The following is a 20,074-nucleotide window of genomic DNA, read 5'->3' as shown; positions in this document are numbered from 1 at the left end:
TGGTGCTAGTAGATGGATGGTCTCAGGGCTCAGTACCTAAAAACGAGCCCATCTCATTCTGAAACTGGATTTAAACTGGAACAGTGGATTGCTGCACCAACTCAAAATCAAGTAAAACCAATCTGATGGAGACTGCCTTGGGTGAACCTTTCTCACAGTTATGCTGGTGAGTCCACAGATCTCTGGGGCAGTGGCATTGCTAGGGAGGAGCGGGCCACACTGGGTGACATGCACAAGGGGGGATGATGTGCCCTAATGACCAAAATCGCTAAAATTGCGGTTTGTAGGAATAATACTATTATGTTATACACCATTTGATGTGTACTTTACAGCAGAATGCAATGAAAAAACCTGAGTGAAATATCTCCATTCCATCAAAAGTTATGGCTGAAAAACTAGAAAACAAAAACACAACTGTCTTATGCAACAAAAAAGTACATTTCCTTAATTCAGAACAGACCAATGACTGACTGTTCAAAGAGCCAATGAGATGTTATGTCACAGCATGGAGCCAATAAGGTGTTTGTTAGGGGATAGCTAGGGAGGGAACACTGCTAGTAACCAAAATTGCTAAAATTGCAATTTGTAGGAATATCATTTGTAGGAATATCAGTCCCCAGCCAGTAAGGTGTTGCCTCGCCACGGTCCGTTAACCTCATGGGGTGCGTGGGGTTTAGGGTGAAAACCGACAAGCGGATCGACAACTCTGCACCATGCAACAGAAAACAGAAAACTACTGCCCTAAAGCTGGGCACCTGGAACGTTAGGACAATGACACCTGGCTTCTCTGATGACCTGCAAGAAATAGACGACGCACGCAAAACAGCTGTCATCGACATGGAGCTGAGCAGACTGCAGATGGACATCGTCGCCCTTCAAGAGACTAGGCTGCCAGATTCCGGATCTGTCAAGGAGAGAAATTTCTCATTTTTCTGGCAGGGAAAACCACCAAACGAAACCAGGGAACATGGCGTTGGCTTTGCGGTCAGAAATACCCTGCTGAAATCCATCATCCCACCTACTGTGGGAAGTGAAAGAATTTTGTCCCTGCAGCTCCAGTCATCAGCAGGACCTATCACTCTCATCAGTGCTTATGCACCGACTCTGTCGTCTCCAACAGAAGCCAAAGACAAATTCTATGATGACCTGGCCACCACTGTCAAGAAAATCCCTGTAAAAGAGCCATTGTTCATCCTCGGCGATTTCAATGCTAGAGTTGGTGCTGATAACAGTTCATGGCCCACTTGCTTAGGTCAGTTTGGCACTGGGAGGATGAACGAAAATGGCCAACGCCTGCTAGAGTTTTGCTGTCATCACGGTCTCTGTGTCAGCAACACATTCTTCAACACAAAGCCCCAACATAGAGTCTCTTGGAGACATCCAAGATCAAAGCACTGGCAGCAGCTCGACCTGATCCTCACCAGACGCTCCAGCCTTCCCAGCATCAAGATCACACGCAGTTATCATGGTGCTGCCTGCGACACTGACCACTCCCTGGTGTGCAGCAGAGTGAAACTGCAAACAAAGCGACTGTATCACACGAAAAAGGAAGGAAGACCTCGCATTGATACCAGCAAGACCCGGGATCAGAGAAAAGTGGAGGAATTTGCACACGCGCTTGAGGAATCTCTTCCAGGCCTGGTCGACGCAAACGCATCCAACAGATGGGAACATTTCAAGAATACCGTTTACAACACCGCCTTGTCCATATTCGGCAAGAAGACCAACAAGGCGGCAGACTGGTTTGAAGCCCACTCTGAGGAGTTGACACCAGTCATTGAGGAAAAGAGGAGAGCTCAAGCAGCATACAAGGCCTGTCCCAGTGAGCGCAACCTGCAGGTCCTCCGAACTGCTCGCAGCAAAGTCCAACAGACTGCCAGGAGATGTGCTAACGACTACTGGCTCCAGCTCTGTTCCGAAATACAGATAGCAGCTGACACGGGCAACATCAAGGGGATGTATGATGGTATCAAGCAGGCCCTAGGTCCAACACAGAAGAAAATTGCCCCTCTGAAGTCTGCCACAGGCGAGGTCATCCAGGATCGGGCGCAGCAGATGGAACGCTGGGTGCAGCACTACTCTGAGCTATATTCCAGAGAAAATGTAGTCACCGAAGAAGCACTGAACAACATTGAGTACCTGCCTGTGCTGGAAGAGCTTGACAGTGAACCAACCCTAGAAGAACTTCACGTGGCCCTGGACTCCCTTGCCTTTGGCAAGGCACCTGGAAAAGACAGCATCCCTGCTGAAGTCCTAAAATGCTGCAAAGAGATCATCGTCACTGAGCTGCATGAAATCCTCTGTCTCTGCTGGAGAGAAGGTGGAGTACCTCAAGACATGAGGGATGCAAACATCATCACGCTGTACAAGAACAAAGGTGACAGGGGTGACTGCAACAACTACCGCGGCATCTCTCTCCTTAGCGTTGTAGGAAAGCTGTTTGCCCGAGTTGTACTAAAGAGGCTCCAGGTACTTGCAGAGAGCGTCTATCCAGAATCGCAGTGTGGATTCCGAGCCAACAGGTCCACCACTGATATGGTATTCTCCCTTAGACAACTGCAGGAGAAATGCAGGGAACAACGACAGCCACTCTTTATAGCCTTCATAGATCTCACAAAGGCTTTTGACCTGGTCAGCAGAGACGGCCTCTTCAAGATTCTCCCCAAGATTGGATGTCCACCCAGGCTCCTCAGCATCATCAGATCTTTCCACAAGGACATGAAGGGCACTGTTGTCTTCGATGGCTCCACATCAGACCCTTTTGACATCCGAAGCGGAGTGAAGCAGGGCTGTGTTCTTGCACCAACCTTGTTTGGGATTTTCTTCGCTGTCCTGCTGAAGCAGGCCTTTGGAACTGCAACAGAAGGCATCTATCTCCGGACCAGATCAGACGGAAAGCTCTTCAACCTCTCCAGACTGAGAGCAAAATCCAAAGTCCAGCTGAAATGTCTGCGTGACTTCCTCTTTGCCGACGATGCAGCTGTCACTACCCACTCTGCCAAAGATCTCCAGCAGCTCATGGATCGTTTTAGCAAGGCCTGCCAAGATTTTGGACTGACAATCAGCCTGAAGAAAACACAGGTCATGGTTCAGGATGTGGACTCACCTCCCTGCATTACAATCTCTGCGCATGAACTGGAGGTTGTCCATGACTTTGTGTACCTTGGCTCAACGATCTCCGACACACATTCTCTCGATACCGAGCTAAACAAGCGCATCGGTAAAGCAGCTACCACGTTTTCCAGACTCACAAAGAGAGTCTGGTCCAACAAGAAGCTGACGGAACATACCAAGATCCAGGTCTACAGAGCTTGCGTCCTGAGTACACTTCTGTACTGCAGCGAGTCATGGACTCTTCGCTCACAACAGGAGAGGAAACTGAGCGCTTTCCACATGCGCTGCCTCCAACGCATCCTCGGCATCACCTGGCAGGACAAAGTTCCAAACAACACAGTCCTGGAACGTGCTGGAATCCCTAGCATGTATTCACTGCTGAAACAGAGACGCCTGCGTTGGCTTGGTCATGTCGTGAGAATGGATGATGGCCGGATCCCAAAGGATCTCCTCTATGGAGAACTCGTGCAAGGAAAGCGCCCTACAGGTAGACCACAGCTGCGATACAAGGACATCTGCAAGAGGGATCTGAAGGCCTTAGGGATGGACCTCAACAAATGGGAAACCCTGGCCTCTGAGCGGCCCGCTTGGAGGCAGGCTGTGCAGCATGGCCTTTCCCAGTTTGAAGAGACACTTTGCCAACAGTCTGAGGCTAAGAGGCAAAGAAGGAAGGCCCATAGCCAGGGAGACAGACCAGGGACAGTCTGCACTTGCTCCCGGTGTGGAAGGGATTGTCACTCCCGGATTGGCCTTTTCAGCCACACTAGACGCTGTGCCAGAACCACCTTTCAGAGCGCGATACCATAGTCTTTCGAGACTGAAGGTTGCCAATACAAAGGAATATCATATTATATACCATTTGATGTAAAATTTACAGCAGAATGCAAAAAAAAAAAAACTATGTTGAAATATCTGTATTCTTTCAAAAGGTATTGCTATAAAACCAGTGGGTTGGGGCAATGGTACATTACCACACCCACCACCCGGGTCATTGCATGGGAGAAGTTCCATCATGGGGTGACGTGCTGGTCTCCCACACCAAATGACACAAACCCTAGTGATGCCACTGCTCTGGGGGATTCCCCTAAAAGCTGGACAGTAGTGAAGATGGGTGTCCTGAGAAAACTGGGAAGCCAACTTTCTCCTGAGTAAACTGAGACCAGGCAGTTAAAGCAAGTTTATTAAATAGGCTGTTTATTAAAGTTTAAAGTTTCTTAAATATCACACAAACAATGGGAAGTTTCTGGGGCACATTATAGGGCCTACTCTCAGTTTGCAAAGGAACCTGCCAGGATGTAGGGTCTAGCTATTGTGGTATGAAAAGAAAGTATGCAGCAGAATGTATGCAACACTCCTCTCTGGTTGTACATTGCAGATGGAAATTAGTAATGGTGGACACCTTTGTTCATGCAGCTTGTTTGTCAGTGGCAGTCTAATGATTTGGGGCCATTCCTATCCAGTTTTCCAGTGCTGGTGCAGCTGTGCAAATGTGGTGTGTCCTGTGGTGTGTATCCTCTGGTGGAGAGGCAGTCACAGAGGCCTTCTCAACATATTGAAACATTTGTTCCCTTACCTCGGGCTGCATTGCAGCTGCACCGGTGCTGGAAATTTGGATAGGGTTGTGCCCTAAGAAACCTGGCTTAACTTCCAGGAAAGCTCAGGTTTCTTAGGAAAACAACTTGAAACTAGATATTGTCATTTTGTTCAGTTGACTTCAGGTAGTGTTGTTATGAATTTAGAATTTTAGTTGATCTGCCACTGAAGACCCAAAATGGAAAGTAACACTTAGAAATAATTTATTTCAACAGAATAGCATTTTAACAATAGGGAATGGCTGTAGCATATGTTTTGCATGCCGAAGGCCCCGAGTTCAAGCACCAGCAAACCCTTTCTGAAACCTCAGTGAGCCAGTGCCACGTTAGATGGCTTAGGGCCCAATCCTATCCAATTTTCCACTGCTGGTGCAGCTGTGCCAATGGGACTTGCACACTATCCTGTGGTAGGGAAGCAGCCACAGAGGCTGCCTTAAGGTATGGGAACATTTGTTCCCTTACCTTGGGGATGCATTGTGGCTGCACTGGTACTGGAAAACTGGATAGGATTGGGCCCTTAGTGGTCAGTTAGTGGTTTGTATTTTCTAACTAAAAAAGCATACTAATGATATGAATAGTAACCTCTGCTTATCCATGGCCATTTTCTCTGTACATTGCAGGTAAATAATATCTAAAGTTGTTTTTAAGAAAAGAAGCAAAATCTTTAACAAAGGTCAACGGAAGGGAGGGAACAAATCCATTAGCAAACAAAATTCCTGCTGAACTAGGTATACCTCATATAGTTTACCTTTTATGGTGACTTGAGCAATGTGTTGCTGCAAGTCTTTGTTTACTTATCACATATTAAAACTAAAGCTGTTGGGTCTGGAATTTTGGTTTGTGCTTTCAATAACGTCCTTCCTCCTCCCCATGCCAATGCACAAGGTCTGTAAATCATCCATTCACAAGAATGTACATTCAGTTTAAACATGGCTTTTTCCTGCTCTCTGTCCTGGGTCTACACCATTTACAAGTGGAGGCATTCCAGACTAAAAGTTGGTTGTTTTTTATTTTAACTGTGAAAACCCCCTGAGGCTTTGTAAAAGCACTTCAGAGAAATCTAAATATGTCCTGTCATCTTTACAGTGAGGTCAATAGGCTGGTTGTCTCCAGTCAGAAGGCTTGCATGTGGTAAGTTGTCTAACCAGTTTTTGCAGGGTTGGCACAAAGAGAACTTCCTCTTTTCTTGGGAGTGTTGCACAAATTCCTTTGTTACTATGTCTGTTGTCTACCTTCCTAACATTCAGTTTTGTTGCTTTCTAGTCAGTAGTTGAAGTTGCTGTGACATTCCAAAGTGGAGCATCTTTGCCAGTGAAGTTGGAGGAAAAGACCATGTTGAAATGTTGCCTTGTTGTAGTCGTTTTGGGACTAACCAGCAATGGAAAACAAATGCTAACAGTGGGTGAGTTTCACTTTGTTTTTTTCTGTCTGTCCAGCATGCAAAGATCAGTTACACCAATAGCCTGACCAGCAACTCAATTAAGCCAAAGTACTTGTCAAAGTCAGCTTAGGTTGTGATCTTAGGTGCTTTTAATATGGTTCAGTAAGTGAAATAGCTTTCAAATGCATGTGTTTAGTTTTGGGGTGTTACAAGTTTAGATATAAATATGTACACTCTCCAATGGAGTTGTGGAACAAGCATTTAGGGTCTCATGATCCTGTTACCAAAATTTAAATTCTCATTAAAAGAAATGTAAGGGGAGAATTCTTAATATTTTATCTCTGTTTCTCAGATAAAATAGAATGTTGAACATAAAGGTCTGTGTTAATTTTTGTAACGTGTATCTGTAGGTTCTAAAGAAACACGTTATTCAATCCTGTTACTGTATTGTTTTCGACATGACAAAGATGAAACAAAGTCATAGTATTGTAATGGTTCTTATCCCTTACTTTTCAACCAGTGGCATTAGTACTATAAGTAGTACTTGGTTCCACTGCCATTGTGACCATGTGCAACTGTATCATAAAAGGGTGCATAAAAATGGAAAAATCAACAATTGAAGATCAGTTGATACTGCATTTACGACCAATCAAAAGTAACTTTGTAAAAAAAAAAAAAGGAGTGCTTGAATTCTACAGAATTCTTCATTAGAAAGTAAGCAAAAGGATTGGTGGGAGATGCAAAAGAGGTTTGTGTTAGAGGAATAGCCTGCATTCTGGAAAATCTAAAGACTGAATTTAATAGCTATCTTGCTCATTTGAATCAGGGCTGGTTTACCCATGAGAACTGAAGCAGCTGCTTCAAACAATGGGTTGGGGAGGTGGTGAACTAGCAGGAGACCCCACATCTTGCACCAGACTGCCACCTCTCTGGGCCCGATGCCTGCCTAACTGCTTCACCAAACAGCTGCCCTATCCTCTTCTTGCTCATTCTCCTTGAAGAGCATATGAGAAGCAGATGGTGTCTACGGCCGAGGCCAGCATTTCAGTGCTGGTGCCAAGATCATGGCAGTGGTGCTGGAGGAAGTAAGTGGTAGGGTCTGCTGCAATCCTGATCTCAATTGATTCCTTCCAGGCTTCTTTTCCTCCTTCCTTTGGCAAGAGGATCACTGTAAACACTGCTCTAGACCCTGCTTCCTATCTCTGGGGCCCAGTATTCATATCAGATCCAGTTCTGCACTGACATTAGAGATCTAGCTCATTGACTCACATCTGACTTGGGGCTTGTGAATTATTTATCAGAAACATGGACTCCCTGCAACCTTAGCATCTGTATTATTACAAAATCTTGCCCTTCCCTTGTGCTGCCACGCCCTAGTAGCCTGTGGCCACAGGAAACGGCAGCAGCAAACAAGAAACTTTGCAACTTGTAGTTCTTCAAAAAACATTGCAAATATGTGACAATGCTCTTCTCTTGTATCTTAAATTACAAACCCTGTAGCCTCCTCTCCCTGGGCCAGGGCTAGTAGCACACATTTCAGAATGATGGAATGTTGTTTGTTCTCTTCTAACAATGGTTGCTCCTGCACACCTACAAAAACTGGATGTCCATATTGAGAGAGAAATAAGTGTATAATCATACTCAGAGCCCAATCCTGAACTTTGTGCCCTGGCTTACTGCCAGCGTGCACCTTCACAACTCACAAACATGCCGTAAGGCACATTTGCAAGCCCTAAAGCTTGGCGAGCGCCCCTGCTAGCCCAGTGCTGGCTGGCACTGGGCTGGCATTGGGCTACAGTTGGGTGGGCACCTGGCCTCCATGGGAGGCGGGCAGAGGGCGGGGAAAGGGTGGGGAGGAGGCAAGATGGGGAGGCGGGAGGTGGGGAGAGGGCAGGGGGAGGCGTACCGGGGGAGGGAGCAGGGAGGGAGGGAGGTGGGACCAGTGGAGCTTTACTCCACCAGATCCTGAACCTCTATATCAGGCTTGGTGCCTGACATGGAGGCTTTTACCTCATCGCCGACCTTTTGATACCAGACCGTGAAAGATCCATCTGAAATGTTGTGCAGATCTTGAAAAATAGAACCTTGAAAGACAGAACCTTATTGTAAAAAAAACCCTTGGGGATTTAGAGATAGCTTGCCTTTGTGAACCACCTTGAATAAAGTCAGAGGAGTAATCCAATGACCAGAAAGGCGGTATATAAATACCAGTATTTATTTATTTATTTATTTATTTATTTAATTTTATTTTATTTTATTATTATTATTATTATTATTATTATTATTATTATTATTATTATTATTATTATTATTATGGGTCGGTGGTAAATTGAGTAGCCCCACTGCAGGGCTACTCCCTTTACCCATGGGAAGGGAACGAAAGTCCCCTTCTCCCAAGGTGCTGCCTGTAGCTACCTTGGGCGTGCTACCTCTTTCGTTTACATTTTTGGTGCCACTGCATCCGTGCGCCCAAGCAGCTCAGGATTGGGCTCTCAAGCTTGCAGCCCAAGTTGAGTTCCTTTGGAATCTGGGCCCAGGCAATGCATTACTTTTTCTTTCCCTTATGTGTGGACTCTGAATAACTGGAGGTCTCATGCTTGGGGCTCACAAAATCCTGTAGCCATCCCTATGAATATATATTCAGTTCTGTGAAATGTATCTTCTTTTTCCTCCGTAGATGAAAGCTTTTTAGCCTTTTGAGATTGTATGGAATCATGCAGAAAAAAATGGAAGGGTAAAATTAACGGATTCAAGTCGAAAGTCTATGAAAGTCTCTTGGGGTGCAATCCTAACCCCTTACGTCAGTGCTTTCCAGCACTGGCATAGCGGTGCCAATGGGACATGTGCTGCATCCTGCAGTTGCATGTCACTCACAGAGGCCTCCCCAAAGTAAGGGAATGTTTGCTTCCTTACCTCAGAGCTGCATTGCCTTTATGTCAGTACTGGAAAGCACTGACATAAGGGGTTAGGATTGCGCCCTTGGAAATATAAATCTTTAAGTGGAGTTACAAGTGGAGTTAAGAGGAGTTAAGAGGAGTTACAAGAGAAAAATGAAATGAAGTGAGCAAATGTGCAAACATGCTGGTTGGTCATATTGATGTCACAGGGCTATACAACAACTTAACAGTGTGATCAAGGAAAGCCCGATGGACTCATGCATCTTAGAAATTGTAACTGTTAAAAAATAGATGTGTGTGACAGTAAGATTTTGAATATGTTTCAAAATGGCATTTTATCCTGATTCCATTCTGTAATGAGTATTAATGTGGCATTCTTATAACCATTCGTTATCATATTTATAGCAGCACATGAAAAGAGCACGCTGGCGTTCAGCTCACTGAGCTGAATCTCCTACTGCTGCTTGTCATGTGGCATTGCTGGTCTTGCTTCCAGATGGTGGGGATCTGGGAGTCCTTCAGGTAGCACTGGACAACACCTCCAGTAGTACCTGCAGCTCAACATCCAGATCACACCTCCTACCCTGCCACTCTCTAATTCTCTCTCTTCCTATTATAGTTACAAAAAAGTAAAAGCAACTTGTGGGGGAGGGCTTCAGTCAATTGCAAATCATTGTCTGGTGGGGCAAATAACCTTTTTTGCCAAATCTGTTTACTCAGATACCCCTAGTTTAAAGAAAACTCCTATTTATTTTGTAAGCATGTAAAAGTTTTCTGGCTTCCCTGAGATTCTGAGGGTGTCAGCTAACTCCCTCCCCCCATATAATCCCTTAAACCAGTGTTTCTCAAACTATGGGTTGGAACCCACAAGGTGGGTGGTGAGCCAATTTCGGGTGGGTCCCCATTAATTTCATAATTTTATTTTTAATATATTAGACTTGATGCTACCATGGTATGTGACTGCATTTGGGGAAATGTTACAGACCTTTACTTTTAAAAGCCTACTATATATTCTTTTAACAATGATAGTAAATACCATAGTCTTTCGAGACTGAAGGTTGCCAACAAAGTAAATGGGACTTACTCCTGGGTAAGTGTGAGTAGGATTGCAGCCTAGGATTGTTAAAACTCTTCCTGCTTGATGATGTCACTTCTGGTCATGACATCACTTCCAGTAGGTCCTGACAGATTCTCATTCTAAAGTTGTTCCTGGTGCTAAATGTGTGAGAACAACTGCCTTAAATGAACATTTATTATTATTATTATTATTATTATTATTATTATTATTATTATTATTATTATTATTATTATTAACAACAGTATTTATATACCGCTTTTCAACTAAAAGTTCACAAAGCGGTTTACAGAGAAAAATCAAATAACTAAATGGCTCCCTGTCCCAAAAGGGCTCACAATCTAAAAAGATGCAAATGAATACCAGCAGACAGCCACTAGAACAGACACTGCTGGGGTGAGGTGGGCCAGTTACTCTCCCCCTAGTGCTAAAAAAAGGAGGACCCACTAGAAAAAGTGCCTCTTACCCAATTAGCAGGGGACAGCATTTCAGTTTTCCTTAGAAGTTTAGAAAATACTTTTTTTATGGAGAATCGCTATGCAAATTGAACAAAATAACTTTGTATTCAGGCTGGTCTGCTCTTCAGATCTCTAAACATTCCACATTTGAGATTATAATTCCTCAAAGACTGATGGAGAGAGAAAGGCGCTGGACACATTTTCATGAGGTTGGTTTCCCACATGTGTTTCCCCCCCCTTTGATGCTTTTCCAATAGTGTCTTACTATATTCAGCAATGTCTATAAATAAATAGGATAACTATGTTTGACTAAAGCCCTAATATTATTCACCTGCTACATGTGGCAAAGTATAAGACTGGGTAAAAGAACTACTGCGTTATCATAATATCACAATTTGTGGCATTTTGCTGATGTTGCATTTGCCAGCCATCCTGAGTCAGTTCTGCAGCACAACACTGCAGCACAGCACTGCAGTGTGTTTTAATAAGGAAACAGACCATTTGCCAAGTGCAGTGCATTGGCCATGTTCAGTAGTCCTGTGAAGTGGAGCATGGTTGGGAAAGGATCAGTATTCAGTGGGGCTGCTAAACCTCCAGGATTGGTCTGAAGGCTCCAAGAATCAGCATCAATTTCTCCTGGTAACTACTGAAAGCAATACTAGAAACTTTAAATGGGGCCTCCAGGAATTTCCAACATCAGGTTGGAAAATAAATCTCTAAATAAGTGTTGGCAACCCTAGTTTTCAGGATAACTTGTCTGAGTACTATGTAATGGGTAGAACAGTTTTGTTTATGACAAAAAATAAAGTACTATTCTAATGGGATAGTTTTATTTATGATTTATTTATGATAGTTTTGATTTATGAAGAATTTGAAAACTGAGTGTTTCAAGATATTTATGGTTTGTTTTTCCAGGAACATTTAGCTAACCAACTATCTTATTTGATTCAAACTGGAAGTGGAACACACATTCTGAAATTAAAGAAAAACGAGTATGTTATATAATATTCTAAGAGCTTTTTAAATTTTTTTGAATTTTAGGCCAAAGGGCTTTTCATGGTAAAGTCTTATTGGTACAAAGTCTGAATTGAGTGGAGACACAAATTAAGAAAAAGTGTGTTTTAAAATGGGGGGGGGGGGAATGTAAAAATATCCTGTCCTACATGAAACACATGGGGTAGCAGCTATGGAGATTTTTATATTTTTAAGAAAGAGAGTGGTACAGAATTCTGCTTGTGGATTGATTCATTATATGGCATCACTTAATATTTTGACAGTGCAGTCCTACATAGATTTACTCAGAAGTAGGCCCCAATGTATTCAGTGGGACTTATTCCCAGTTGAGTGTGTTTAGGATTGCACTGTTAATCAACCTTTGAAGTGACCCTTTAATTTGTGTATTTCCTATGCAGTTTTGTTTCGGCATATATTAAAACTACTGTCACAGATGCCCATTAGTATCATAAGAAAAATAATGATTTGCTTGTAAATTATGGCCTGGATCTAAAGTGCTGTGCACCTGATGTTTTGTGCATGTTGTTTCATTTCAGATGGCATAACAGGATATGACACTGCTGCTGCTTGAAATATTTGATGGAAAATTGCTATCATAAGAAATTGCTGAATAATCCATTTGGTGAAGTGCTTATTTAGTTTTCAGTTCAGACATTGAAATATATTATTTTTACTTTCAGAAACCTTATTGGTGCAAATTTCATAATAAATACATATAGCAGAGATGGAAAATTGATGACCTCTCCCTTTGAAGCCAAGGTATGAAAGATTTCTCTTGCTTGGAGAGACTACCTTTGGTTTCATTTTTGATATGCTGTTTATTGATTGAAAATTGTTCTTGGTTATGTTACAACAGTGGTTTCCAACTATGGATTGCGACCTGATATTTGGTGGATCACCAAAAGTTGATGGAAAGATCAGATAACTAATTGCCTCAAGCCCCGAGGCTTTTCAAAAATGAGATAACTGTAGGTGCTTATTACTCTGCAAAGAGCTCAGCTCCTGCAGTTTGCAAGATAGCTGCTATTGCTAACTGCCCTTCAAAGGACTCAGCTCCTTATGTATGCAAACAAGTATAAATATAGCGAGATAAATGTTTGAGGGTCTTTTTCTGTTTATTATTACTTATAAATAAATAAAATATTATTTCTTTCTAGATATCTCTCTTTTTTTTTTAAAGTCTCGTAAAGCTGGGTGGGTCCCAATAGAGTGTCATTTTAAAAAGTGGGTTCTGGTGCTAAAAAGTTTGGAAACCACTGTGTTGTAACATCCTGACGTATTCTTGTTCAAGGAAGTCACAGTGTTGCAAGGAGTTGTCTTACAACCCTGTTTCCTGAAATCCACTCTTCTTCCCAAATGCAGGAAATTAAGGAGTAATAGTTAACAAAAAGTGCTGTTTTGACCAGTAATTATTCCTTCTCTACCCATGTAATTACCACATGATTTTGAAAGGCTAGACGCAAAGCTAACGTCCTATTGGCGATTCCTAAATTAGCACATGACAACCCTTGTATAAGATTGGCTAAGAATCCTTTAGGGAAAAAATCTCTCCTCATTTTGAAATAACCCATTCTTTTGAAAATGAAAAGCTTCCCATTTCGGTGGAGAGCCAAACATCCCAACCAGGGATGAAAGCTGTCCATCATGCCAAGATGTAAGTGTGCTGTCATTAGCCCAATAATTACATTGTAGGACCAGTTCAGCAAATTATGCCAAGCCAGTGTAGAATAGTAAAATTATATTTTAATTTGTTTTCTATGTCCTGTTTGGCTGATGTCCTTCTCTTTCTGTTTACCAGTGAAATAGAGATCGCAGATTGGGGTAGTGTTGGCCAGATGCACTTCAGTGTTACTAGCCTGATTACAAATGAATTATGAGTGAGGCTGGAACAATTCCAGAAGGAAGTAGGGATTATAGACCTGTCCTTATAATGTATCCTTCCAAGTGTACCCCATGTTATAACAGTTATGTTATCTGACAAGAGTCAGTGTTGTGAACCACACACTGGAGAGTTTCCCCACCCCCTTTACACCTGCCTTGCGTGTTCTTCTAGGGCTGGCTATTCCACAAAAGTAAGTATCTGCTACCAGCCCTGTATAGTGTTTCTCCTCCAAGGTAGGAGACCTCATTAATGCTGGAGCACAAACAGCATATAATGTTGTACATAGTGGTTGCAGCTATGTACCTCTGTGGAAAAACCCAGCAAAGGATTTATAATTAGATCATAAAAATAAGGGCCCTGTTGATCAAGCAACATTTGATGTTCCCCAGTTACATTCTGAATCTGTCATTTGCATGAGAAAACATTTAGTTTCACTATTCATTATTTGGTTTCAGGCTGACTGTTATTACCATGGAGTGGTTGAAGGAGTTGCAGACTCTCTGCTTGCACTCAGTACCTGTGACGGTCTTAGGTACTGCCCTTATCTTTTCATTCTGTTTTTATTTTGAGGTAAATAAATCTTTAATTGATCAGGCTAAGTAATATACCACTGAGCCATTAGGAAATGGGCTGAGGGAAGTAGGATCCTGGTTTGGTCAAACAAGGCAGTTCCAAGTAGCATTTTATTCTGGCTTGTTATAAGTAGAGGTGTTTTTTCCGTAAAAACACAAAACACTACATTTTGTGTTTAAGGTATCTGAATTAAAGATATTTTCCAGAAATTAAAATAAATTGCTTTCCCAGTTAGAAATATAGTGGCTGCATCTGCTGACATTATATCACCTACTTAGTACATTTTTAAGGTGTTTAAAATGAATAAAAATGAGATCTTGAAATAAAACTATGTAATGTCGCTTTCTGTCTTTTTCATTTTCTTTTTTCAAATCATGAAATCTGCAAAAAAAACCCAACAATTTTCAAGCAACCCTAGTTATAAGTGACCATTATACTTATGGATTTGAGTAGAGTAACTTTTCTTTCATGTGTAAGTATATAGACTCTCATATCAGGTCTGCATCAGGTTTTAATTTATGCTCAGAAGCTACTACGTGTTTTTAAAGTATAGCTTCTGAGTAGCTTACTGAGGAGCTGATGTTAAAATTAAATTCCAAGTTTTAACATAATGTTAGAGGATTGGGTGACTGCCAGTTGGAACAACTCTTCTCTAAAAGGTTACTGGCTCGAAGAGCAGATGTTTCTGAATCAGGCATGGATGGCCCCTGGATGCATGGTTAAGGGTAGACTACATAAGAGTCTGGTTAAACGTTGTATAAACTGATGGGAAAGCAGCCGGTCCGAGATCTTTTGGATCCTGAGGCAGCATGCCAAATTCTGTCCCCCTCCTTACCTGGTGATATGCCAGTGCTGTATCCCACTCAGCTCCCCTCTTCCTTTTCCAATCCAGGAAGTGGGAGGAGGAGTTGCATCAGCAGTGGAGATAAGTGTACGGACAGAAGTGGTGGCCCCCTCCATCAGCCTGCTGCATGAGGCAACTGCCTCAGTCAGCCTCATGGATGGGCCTGTCCTTTGGAAGGGTTTTGTAGGTGAATTTCAGCCCAGTCCTTTCCAACTTCCCAGCACTGATGCAGCCATGCCAGTGGGGCATGCACTGCATGCTATGGTTGGGGAGGCAGTAATGGAGGCCTTCTCAAGGTAAGGGAACATTTGTTCCCTTGCCTTAGGGTTGCATTGTGGTTGTAGCAAAGCTGAAAAGTTGGACAGGATTGGATTCTAGTCCCTCTCCGCCCCTTATCTTATGTTGTCAATGTAAGCAGTTTTGTAGCAGTTTCTGGGGGGCAGGGAGAGAGAGAGTTGATCTGAGGGATGCAGATAGCAAAATATTAGAACTGAGAAGCTGAGATTGAACATAGCCAGCTTCCGCTGGACTTGGCTTGAACACTGCTTCACGAGCTACATTGGCTGCCCATTCACTTCTGGTCCCAATTCAAGATGCTAGTTCTAACCTTAAGGCTCTCCATGACCTGAGACGAGACTATCAGAGGAGGCTACACTTCCTTCCATACATTCCAACCTGCCCTCTTTGGTCATCTGAGCGTGCTCTTCTACAAGTGCCACCTCTGTCCCAAGTGAGGGGGTGGCAGCTCGGTGGCAAGCCTTCTCTGTAGTGGCACCACAACTATGGAATTTCCTTCTAGGGGAAGTGAGAACTACTCCCTCTTTCATGGCTTTTTGTCGAGGGCTTAAAACATATCTTGTCTGGCATTTGGTTGCTGAGTGGGTATTTGCCCTCTGTGCCTCTCCTGTGACTTGACTGCTTCCCTGGACTAATTTGTTTCCCGTTGGTCCAATAATATTTGTTAGATTTTTGCTGTGCTTTGGTTTACTTTTCACTGTGTAATGTTAAAATTAATGTTTTTAATGCCTTGTTTGATGTTTTTCTTTTTTACCAGTTGTGTTACTTTGGCTTCTATTATAAAGCTTTGTAAGCTGGCATAGGAAAAGTGGAATATAAATTTCATAAATAAAATAATAGCGGAAGCATCTTGGGGCGCAGGGCTGCTTTCTGGAGAACTGATGTAACCTGTCTTCTACTTCCATCCAATGTTCAATCTGTATATTTGAAAAGAAAAGGAAGGCAGAATGTGGTGAGCACTGCCTGAGGAACTTCTCATTGCTCGAGGAAGCCAGGAGGGTGTGTTTTGCTATTGCTATGCATTGTTTAGTTGTTATAACACAGGGTATTCTTTTTGTGTGCAGCAGGAGAAGAACTTGATTGAATGACTCTTCTTTTTGTTGTTATAGAGGAATTCTCAATATTGATGATAAACAGTATGGCATGGAACCAGTCAATGGATCAGATCAGTTTGAACACTTTTTCTATGCGTTAGGCAGTTCTCACCAAAAGCCCTTTATATGCGGTGTGCCAAATGATCACCTTTACCATGAGCAGAACATGGAACCTGTCCTCAGATACACAAATTTATCACATAGCCCATTCATCAAGGACACAATTCTAAGGGTAAATGCATTTATAGCTTTATTTTTTCCTTTCAAAATGATATATCTTGCCTAATCTATTTATTATAGATTTTACTGATGATTATTTGGATTTTAAACATAACTCATAAAATATTTCCAAATCAAGTAACAGAAGGTCCTCCTAATGTTACTTGATTTCTATAAATAATACTAAGAGAAAGGAGACCAATAGTTAAATAATAATGAGTTGATCATTTTGAGCTACCCTGAGATCACCTTTAGGCAGCTAAGATAACTTATGTTATAAACTCACAGCTTGATCCATTTGTCTCTGATTTCAGTTGTCAAGTTGTTTGAATGGAACAGAAGGCTTAATTCTATATGAGCTGTATCAACAAAGGGGCAGCCCAATCTTCAGCTGCATTGGTGCAGCTGGGATGCATGGCCTATGCCCCATCCAATGCAGCTCAAGAGGTGACTGGAGGTCCCCTTGGAGTAAGGGGATATATTTCCCCTACCCTATTAAAGCCCCAGCTATCAAGCACATTTTAGCAGCGCAGACAATCTTGGCACTGGCAGGAAGACCTGTGCTGGCCTGCTGTCGCCAGCAGAGGCCCAGCACACACCAGTGCAGGTAAGTTCTGCATGGAGCAGCGGAATGGGGGCTGGAAGAGACAGATTGTGCCCAGAGTGGGGGCAAAAACAGCAGCAGTGGCTACCACCATATCCTATCCACCCCCTCCCAGGACTGAAATCCCAGCACGAGGGCTGCACAGTCTTGCACCAGTGATTTTGCTGGCACAGGCCCAAGTAGCCCCATAGTGAGTGCTGAGCCTTTACCTGAGGCAAGGGGACAAGTGTGTCCTTCAGGGAAATGTCCAACAGCCTCTTTCCCCAAGCTAGATACAGTGGAGGCTGTTCTGGTGCTTTGCATCACAGTGCAGTTCGGATTGAGCTGTTGGTAAATTAGCTTCTTCCTTCGATGACTGGTGGTACTTTAAAAAAAATGAATGAAAAGAAATCCAAAGTTGAGGTTATCAACTGTCAATGATTCAAGATGAAACTAATAATATATTGTACAAACATATTCTGTTTTCTGATTTACAGAGAAAAAGAGCAGTGCTACCAGAAGAAAGATATGTTGAACTGTACGTGGTTGTTGATTATGACAGGGTAATTTCTCTCAGCCTAGTATACAGTATTTTGCTGCAGTATTTCAGCTGCTAATCTTTGAACGTCTTATCTTATATATTATATTTTGGATTGTTTCAGTATTTGCTGAAAAAGTCTGATGTTACAGCTGTACAAAAGGAAATGGTTGAACTGGCAAATTATGTTGATGGGGTAAGTCATCAGAGAGCTTCCATTGGTCTTTGCTTTATCATATTATTTAGCAGAAGAAGTAAAAAATAAAAGGATTACCCCGTATACAGCACATTACAGTAGTCTGGTCTGGAAGTAAAAGGTGTATGTAACTGAGTCAAGATCAGCCTGCTTTTAGAAAGGCCACAACTCGTAGCACTCAGAGCTGTGCAAAAGCATCTCTGGCCACTGGGCCAGATCAGGGTACAGTACATTTAACCTTGCTTCTTAGAATAAATTGCGCAAACAAATATGATATGCTTTCTGACAGCACCAAGCTAAAAAAGCATAGTTGTTCATCACAGTCAAAGATATACAATGGGGAATCCTATGCATTCATAAAAATTCAACATAATAAGTGCATCTCCACTGACAGGACAGGTGAACCTATCTTGACCCCCTTGCATGTTGGCCCCCTGTTATGTGCCAGAGGCGAAACAAATATGAAGAAGGAAATCAGATGGGCAGCACACTCCTAACTTGTTCTGGAACAGGTAGGCCAGGAGGCCTGCACTGTATCCAGTGCAAGGTTGGGGCTGACTGTGGCTCAGCCCAGGGCATTGGGAAACTTTTCCCCTTACCGCGGGTAAAGTAGCAGCAGCCCCAATGGGTCTGCTCAGATCTGTGCCACATGATGAGGTGGTGCAGATCCGAACAGAGTGGAGCAGCCCAGGGCTGCACCGCTTTGCCTGGGAATGGGGCTAGGATCCAGTATAACTGCCAGGTCCTGGCCCAGTCTCCTGCTCCCTGCCCGCGTGCTGGCCCACCTGCTCCTGGGAATGCCTGTCTCTGGGAATGCCTGCCCAAAACGCCTTCCTCCCCGCCCTCCCCACGCCCTTCGATGTCTGCACTGGCTGAGCTCAGCTGCCACAAACTCACCTGTTGCTGCTGCCATTGCATATTTACAGATGTTCAGTCCCTTAAACATACAAGTTGTCTTAGTTGGGCTGGAGATATGGATGAATGGAAACCTCATAGATGTGAAGACAGGTTCAGCTGGAGATGTACTGGGAAGATTTGTGGTTTGGAGAGAAAAGAATCTTATGAAGCGATCAAGAAATGATGTCAGCCACCTCATCATGTGAGAATTGCTCCCATATATAAACTGTTTTGTGATTATAGACGGGGACTCTAGAATCCTGATTTGGGGAAAAAAAAATCCCAAATTATGTAGCTGGAATTTTAAAAACGAGGAAAATTTGCTGAAATGCCCTTAATTTGTGTGTTTCACACACTTTGCACAGTGACACATGGTTTTGTGGGTTATTTTCCTCTTCAGAATTGGGAATTTAATGTTCAAGAAGTTTAGAGATGGATTTTCTTGGAGGGTTTTTGGTATTTTGGGAGTGAGTGACATTTAAGAATTTTTTTAGTTAATACTGTGATCCAATAAAGAAAGAGATAGTTTTGAGAAGATTGGGTGATGGTTATGCTAAGGAAAAACATCTAATATCTTCTCATTCTCTCCATTGCTGCCACACCATAGCCCAACTCAAACACTCTGAATGTTCTGGGCTGTTTTTGTTTTGTTTAGCAAAAAGTTATTAAATGATAGAAAACATGTTTTCAGGCTCATTTCTGCAACCATGAGGGCTCAGCTTTTTTATTTGAAAGCTGAAATTCCTGTACATCCTGCTCAATCTGCTAGAATGCAATTACGTGGCATAGATTGCACTCCATAGCACATTTAGAACTTAAAATAGTCCAGGATTCAACACACATTACATTCATTCTGCTGTTGCATTACAGAGGGAGACCTGCATTTGGTGGAACAGTTGGAATGGCATTTGTTGGGACAGTCTGTAATCCAGGTACTGGAGGATCTATCAGCACTGTAAGTACAAGACATTCTTTCCCTTTTGAACATAATACATTCTTTCTCTTGTGAACATAACACAAGGGAAAGAAGGTAGTAGGACAGCGGTTCCGAAAAGATGGTCTAGGACAGGGGTGCTCACACTTTTTTGGCTCGAGAGCTACTTTGAAACCCAGCAAGGCCTGGAGATCTACCAGAGTTTTTTTTACAATGTTCGCGCCATCATAACATATAACATTTATGTGTACAATGTATGTTGGTGTACCTTGAGCCCCACTGAGTATAACAGGACTTACTCCTGAGTAGACATGCCTAGGATTAAGGCTGTGAGGCTGCAATCCTAGCCACACTTACCTGGGAGTAAGCCCCATTGAGTACAGTGGGCCTTACTCCCAGCGTTTCCTCCCAGAGGCACCTGAAGGGGGGGGTCGGCACTCCGCGATCTACTCATTTTGCCTCGCGATCTACCGGTAGATCGCGATC

General features: G+C 42.9%; 1 protein-coding gene across 3 annotated transcripts in view; it reads left to right on the top strand.

Moving 5' to 3' along the window:
* ADAM9 (ADAM metallopeptidase domain 9) overlaps positions 1 to 20,074 on the top strand; it is a 39,510-nt gene continuing 19,436 nt past the window's right edge. Inside the window, exons 1-11 of one of the 3 annotated variants that reach the window (XM_066619101.1) lie at positions 1 to 166; positions 5,974 to 6,108; positions 10,629 to 10,726; positions 11,433 to 11,509; positions 12,212 to 12,290; positions 13,869 to 13,945; positions 16,237 to 16,453; positions 17,521 to 17,586; positions 17,686 to 17,757; positions 18,684 to 18,856; positions 19,525 to 19,609. In XM_066619101.1, coding sequence (XP_066475198.1) covers positions 6,039 to 6,108; positions 10,629 to 10,726; positions 11,433 to 11,509; positions 12,212 to 12,290; positions 13,869 to 13,945; positions 16,237 to 16,453; positions 17,521 to 17,586; positions 17,686 to 17,757; positions 18,684 to 18,856; positions 19,525 to 19,609 — 1,014 coding nt within the window. In that variant the 5' untranslated portion in view covers positions 1 to 166; positions 5,974 to 6,038. Of the gene's footprint in view, positions 167 to 5,796; positions 5,838 to 5,969; positions 6,109 to 10,628; positions 10,727 to 11,432; positions 11,510 to 12,211; positions 12,291 to 13,868; positions 13,946 to 16,236; positions 16,454 to 17,520; positions 17,587 to 17,685; positions 17,758 to 18,683; positions 18,857 to 19,524; positions 19,610 to 20,074 lie in introns of those variants that run through there. The other 2 variants (XM_066619100.1, XM_066619102.1) reach the window with 2 other exon arrangements.

This window comes from Tiliqua scincoides, chromosome 3 (genome assembly GCF_035046505.1).
Source record: "Tiliqua scincoides isolate rTilSci1 chromosome 3, rTilSci1.hap2, whole genome shotgun sequence".
In the NCBI taxonomy this organism is placed as follows: Eukaryota; Metazoa; Chordata; class Lepidosauria; order Squamata; family Scincidae; genus Tiliqua; species Tiliqua scincoides.
The sequence above is the reverse complement of the archived record's forward strand: the minus strand, read 5'-3'. Positions and strand labels throughout refer to the sequence as shown.